This window comes from Acomys russatus, chromosome 22 (genome assembly GCF_903995435.1).
Source record: "Acomys russatus chromosome 22, mAcoRus1.1, whole genome shotgun sequence".
Lineage (NCBI taxonomy): Eukaryota > Metazoa > Chordata > Mammalia > Rodentia > Muridae > Acomys > Acomys russatus.
This window is the reverse complement of record NC_067158.1, coordinates 47,656,432-47,662,431: the sequence shown is the minus strand read 5'-3', so window position 1 is coordinate 47,662,431 and position 6,000 is coordinate 47,656,432. Positions and strand designations below refer to the sequence as shown.

At 35.2% G+C, this 6,000-nt stretch overlaps 1 protein-coding gene across 6 annotated transcripts in view; it reads right to left on the bottom strand.

Moving 5' to 3' along the window:
- Window positions 1-1,513: 1,513 nt before the first annotated feature.
- Window positions 1,514-6,000, bottom strand: part of Pcdh7 (protocadherin 7) — a 453,627-nt gene continuing 449,140 nt past the window's right edge. For 3 of the 6 annotated variants that reach the window (XM_051164750.1, XM_051164751.1, XM_051164749.1), the window contains exon 3: window positions 1,514-4,455. In XM_051164750.1, coding sequence (XP_051020707.1) covers window positions 4,079-4,455 — 377 coding nt within the window. In that variant the 3' untranslated portion in view covers window positions 1,514-4,078. The remainder of the gene's footprint in view (window positions 4,456-6,000) is intronic. The other 3 variants (XM_051164753.1, XM_051164752.1, XM_051164756.1) reach the window with 2 other exon arrangements.

Genomic DNA, 6,000 nt, shown 5'->3' with positions numbered 1-6,000 from the left:
GAACTGAGTTTTCATTCTCTCCTCTCTGTGGTTTGTTTCCTTGCCCTACTGCTACAAAGACCGCCCCCCCCCCCATCACGCAGTTCACTCTTAATCCCCAATTACCATCCCATTATTTGTCTCTCTTTACCTTATCATAGCAAAGAGCAATGCTTATTAACTCAAAATGAGTCAGGCATTCACTTACTTTCTTCTAGCCAAAACACAATTATCAAAAGAAAAGCACACTTACAAGTGTGAAACCATTTGATCATGTTATATTTTAATTTGTAAAGACAAAAATGACAAGCAATTTATTTACATAAAACTGTACAAAAGCAAATTAAATTATGTAAAGTATTTCATAAATAGTGGGACGAGTGTTTAATACATTTCGCCATGTTTAGCAAAGTCGCGTGCATAGTGACATAATCAATGATGATTAATTGTTCTCTGCTTCACTATCGACATCCAAGTAGCAGAACAATAGTCAATGATTAACATTACAAACAGATCGTACCACACGGAATGCAAGTGCTTTAAAATGTAGGAAAGTTGTCTGAAAGTAAACCCTAGGTAGCTGAAGGAATGATGCCTCCTCCAGATGTCACACACACACCACACCTGGGTCACAACTAACAAATTATACCGTATCCCCAAAGAACTTTGCTTTTTTAATTTATTATTTTAAGGATACTGCTATTTGTTTACTGCTGATGTAACCTATGGTTTGAAATGTCATAGGCTTTAAGATTTCTCACAACTGTTTTTAAGATGGCTGTTTGATTCCTGGCAGTTTCTCTCTGGCCTGTGTGTTTCATTTTGTGTTTTCCTCTAACCTGGCCTCCCAGGGTAGCCTTTCAGGGAGATGTCCTCTGTACCACCTTAGTTCTTCCTCTCATAAAAATAATGCCTCTTTTGTTTTCTGAAACTCAGGCAATAGTCCAGTCAAAAAAATCAAACAACAATGCTATCTGGAGATTCAGACAGAGCAGTCAATTTTGGACAGATGCTACAGACATTTAAATACACATATATTTTTATAGTTACTCAATTTGTAAATGTGCCCTAATGTATTATCATGCAGAATTCCACTTTAGAGTCTTGTGTACAGAAAACAAAGAGAGTTTATATATTGTAAAACAAAAAATGAAAGACTACCTGACAAAATGAAAAAATAAAACTTCCAAATCAATATTATAACTTGCAAAATGAACTGATTTCACCTCTGATAATATTTTCCAGTGTGATTGTATAACCAATGATTTCACCATCCAAAGAGGTTTAAGCAGCCCCATATTAATGCCTGAATCTTCTCTTATGTATGAACAATATTTAAGACTGGTCCATTATCTGAGTTGGTCAGAAGGCAAAGTTTTAATATATTATTTATTCTCAGAAAATAAACATGGATAAATATACAGGATCAAAAAAGTTGGGAATAGCCCATGTCCCCTCATTATCCAAACCCAACAACCATTTGTTTGTTTGTTTGTTTTTTTACCATAACAAGAGGTATAAAAGGCACAGTTGCTTATTTTGCATTCACTCATTTATTTATTTTTTTTGTTTTTATTATTTTTTTCAAAAGCACTCTATATATGGAGTGGCACCAGATTTAACCTATTCAAAATAAAAGTCATACAAACACAAAATATATTTCTGTGTCATGCCAGCTCATTATATAATAAACATGTTATGATAACTAATTCTACTAGAATTACTGTGAATACTTACAGTACACTGAATTTTATTCTTTCACATCCATTTTAGTTCTAAAGAGAGGTTCACACATTAAATGACAATGACATGGCTGCCTGGCATGTGGTGCAAACATCATCGTGGAATGTGGATTGAATAAACTTCTAGGTCCAGTGTGACCTGTATTAGCTTTATAGAGAACAAAGGGTTTTAAGGGTGAAATGAGCTATCTAGTGGCTTCAAGTGTCCCATGAAAGAAAGAAAATATGCATATAAAATGTGTTGAACATCAGTGTTATGCAATTATTTCTTTTGTAGCGTGCAAGAAAAATATGTATACATTTTCATAAGTATCTTTAGAAGTATTTTGTCTTAATAGGTACTTACAGATTATACAAGGCAGAACTGCTTGAATGCAGTTTCCTAACAAAGTTCTAGAATTTCATCTTTCCATAGTGTAAATAATAACCAAACATAAGCATGTTCAATTATTGATATTTTAGCCTGGTGTTTTTATATCAATTGCATCTTTTTCATTCTACCTATTATACATAAACTAACATTAAAATGAAAATTCCACTTAACAAAGAGCATAAGGAAATGATCTCAAAAGACTCACCAAAGAAATGTCCCTCAAAGATAAGTATTTTGATGACCTACAGTGAATTATCAACCTATAGCCTAGGTTTCTTCACCTTATAGTCTAAGAAATTCTGCAAAGCGTGAAACTACCCAAAACTACAGTGTCTCTACAGTTTTGTAGGAAATCATCAAGGCTATGCCTTAACCAAGTAACCAACATTCAGTGATGCAAACATTAGCTCTCTTTACCTGTCATCCCCTATTCTGTCCATGGATTGTCACTTCCTTCTGAATGTCCCAGATCAAATTTCAATTTCCTTAAATCATCTTGCATAGAGCAAAGCAAACAAAATCTGCATATTCTGTATCCCTGGAAAACTCTATATATTTTCCAATTTTGAGATGCACATACTGTGAGAAATATTATTGTCCATAACTCATTCTTTTCACTTCAGAGGTTGTTTGAGACACACGTTGAATAATATTCAAATCACATTAATGACAAGCCAATTAAAATGTTATGTTGTTTAAGTGTGGAGAGTCGGAAAATATTTCTTTATTACCTAGAATTTGAAATTGATGCACTTGTGTCTTGACCATGTGAAAAAGACAATGATAGTTAGAAATAATAAGATCATCAGGAATAGCTGGGAATCCTGGAATGACAATAGGAGACCTCATAAAATCATATTCCAGTGTGTCTTTTTGTATTTCACTATGCCTTACTATGACATTAAAAAGTAAAATATTCCCTGACAGTACAACATGAGACTAGGCTTGGGTTTTGATCAGTTGCCTATTATAATACTAAATATGTGTCTTATTAGTTCTTTTATTTTCTAAGCATTCAACTAAATTTTGTTTTAAAAGAATATTGTTTTCTGGAAAAAGAGCTAATATAAAACAAACTAGCATCTGTGTGTTTCTGCTTGTGCACAGGTTCGGTTGCTTCTGTTGTTTATTGTATTTTCATGTGAAGACCAAATCAATTTCATTATTTCCCTGATCTGCCATGTGATCTTTGGCCTCATAATGACATAATAGTTCAAGTTCATTCATGAGTAAATCTATTCCAAAACGTATCTCTATAAGTCATAAGTCTTGTAATTGATTTGTCAAGATTAAGTGAGTATATTCTGTAAATTTATGGAACAGAAGTTGATGCCTTTGACCCAAAATTAACAACATATGGCAGCATGGAACTGCATTCTCCCACTGAGTTTTAATTTGCTCTTATATTTCTGTTAGAATATTAAAGCTGATGTCTTCCTAAATTAATTTTTCAAAAAGCCCACCTTGGAAGGACTGTACCATTTAAGAGATTTTATCAATTTTAAAGGGCTGACTTTACCAATAATAAACCATTGATAGCATATCTGAAGTATATGTTAACCCATCCCGGTTTTATTAACCAGCCAGATGACACTCAAACAAATCAAAGTGACCAAAATCATGCTTCAGATTAGGGATGATGAGAGTGTGTAGTGTTCTGCTAATCAGATTTGTTACCATGAAAAGAACTTGCAACCATCTTTTCTTGTTGTTGTTATTTGGGTTTGAGGAGGGGTAGGGAAAGAGAGTGGGTGTTGGGGATCAGTGAAGGGTATAGACATGCAAGTGACAAGAATGGATTCTACTTTGTACACTCATCAGGCAAACAGTATCACTAAAGGCCTGACTTGGAGGCGGAAGTGGCAGGCAAAGCTTTGTCTCTTTGGTAGCCCCCTCTTTGTGAATAAATGGTTTTACTTTGTAGTGTTCTTGCCCCTAACTCTCCTCATACATGAAAATAACTCTGCTGTTGCTCCAAGACAGCCTACAGGTAAACTTCCCTTCTAGTGAGAGTGTTGACAGGAGATGGCTTATACTCCCCTGTTTTTGTTAGAGGAATATCCTCCGGGCTGGCTTCCTCATTTTTGCTGAAACTAGCTGCACTGAAGGTCTCGTAGGATGAGGTCAACTTTTTGTTCAGGAGGTTTCTGTTGCGGTCACCCATGATGGCAGCCTCGCCATTCGCCAGCTTTTCCTGGCTTCCTCGTTCATCGACAGGCATGAAAGTGGATAGTTTGGGCTGGCTCTTCTTCCTCTCTGGAGAAGTGCGGACTGGCATCCAGCAGGAGTCTGAGTGGCCGTACTCATCGCACTCACGGGTGCACTTGCCAGTCAGCGCTACATCCGGAAGAGGCCTTGAATCTGAAATTCAAGAAGAAGCCATCAGCGTTAGACATGCATCAACAGGCTTTCCTGATGCATATGAGCCTGCTACTCATCACCCCACAGAACAGTATTTATTTCGTAAAGATAAGGTTTTGCAGAAATAGAAACAACAGAAGATTGAAATAATTGAAGTATGTAAAATAGCCAGTTATACATTCATTTGGTGCATTGCAGAGCCATGCAGATACTCTCAGGTGTTAAGTGCATATGTACACTTCAACGGATATAAATTTTTCCATATAAACAAGAAAAACGTATTGAATCGAAAAAGATAAATTTCTGTATCTATAAGTTATCCCATAAATAGTGTGCTGTTGCCAACTGGATTTCATTCACTATGCATTATTCATAGGATATGCAAATATGCAGAACCTTATATTTAAAATACATTCTAAGACACAACGGTGACTGCAAAGTAGGACCTAAACTGACAGCACATTAGGTGGTATAAAGTACAAAAGCAATGTACAAGCAAGTTAATGATGCAAGCACATTAGCAATAGCACAAGCCTCACCCCTCTCATCCTTCATTTTCTACCACTGAGACGGATGACCTAATGTGTATGGTAGGATAGTACCTGAGTGTTACATCAAAGTACATTTAAAAATGTGTTTGCTGACTGGACATCTGAAATATAATGTATTGAGTAACTGTGGTTAAGTTCTGAAATTAATGTTGTTTATCAAAGGAATAGGAAATATATTCAATTTGAACAAGTTAAGTCATTTCCACAGATTTCTTAGGGATTGAGATTAAATACTGCAGTCAAGAGATACCAGTATGCATGCATAAAATTACGATATGTGATCATGTACATTTTTTAAATTAAAAATCTATTTACAGGCCTTTACTAATTTTTAGAGGAAAAAGAAAAAGAAAAAAAAAAAAACCTGAAATTTGCTCTTCCATGACAGATTGTGCCAGGTTTTATGTATGGAGCTCATAATTTAATTTACTGCTAATAAAACACATTAAGTTATCACCAAATAAATATATGGGTATGAAATTATTACAAGTTTGGACTTTAAAAATAAACCAATTCTGACTTCACCACGTACTCATAAACAGTAAGTTACATGTGCATAATCCAAATGGTTTAGGTTTTAAATGACACAGTTATTTACACAAGTCCTGGTATTGTTCAAGGTTTATTTTACTAGATGTCATAAATAAACGCTCTTCAATCATTTGTGTACTTTTGTCTTTATGGATGGATTACTGGAGGATGTAATTATTCATTGCAGGTCTTCACATTACAATTTCAGTTCTAGATGAACAAATCGCTTAGCTTTAATAGTTAGATGAAACTAAGGTGATGAGGAGTAGTCTAGGTAGATTGCTCAGCAGTTAAGAGCACCAGATACACTTTTAGAGGACTGGGGTTATGTTTCTAGCATCCACACAGAGGCTCACAAACAACTATAAATCCAATTCTAGGGCATCTGATACCTTATTCTGGCCTCCATGGACACCATGCATACAAGAGCACACACACACACACACACACACATACACACACA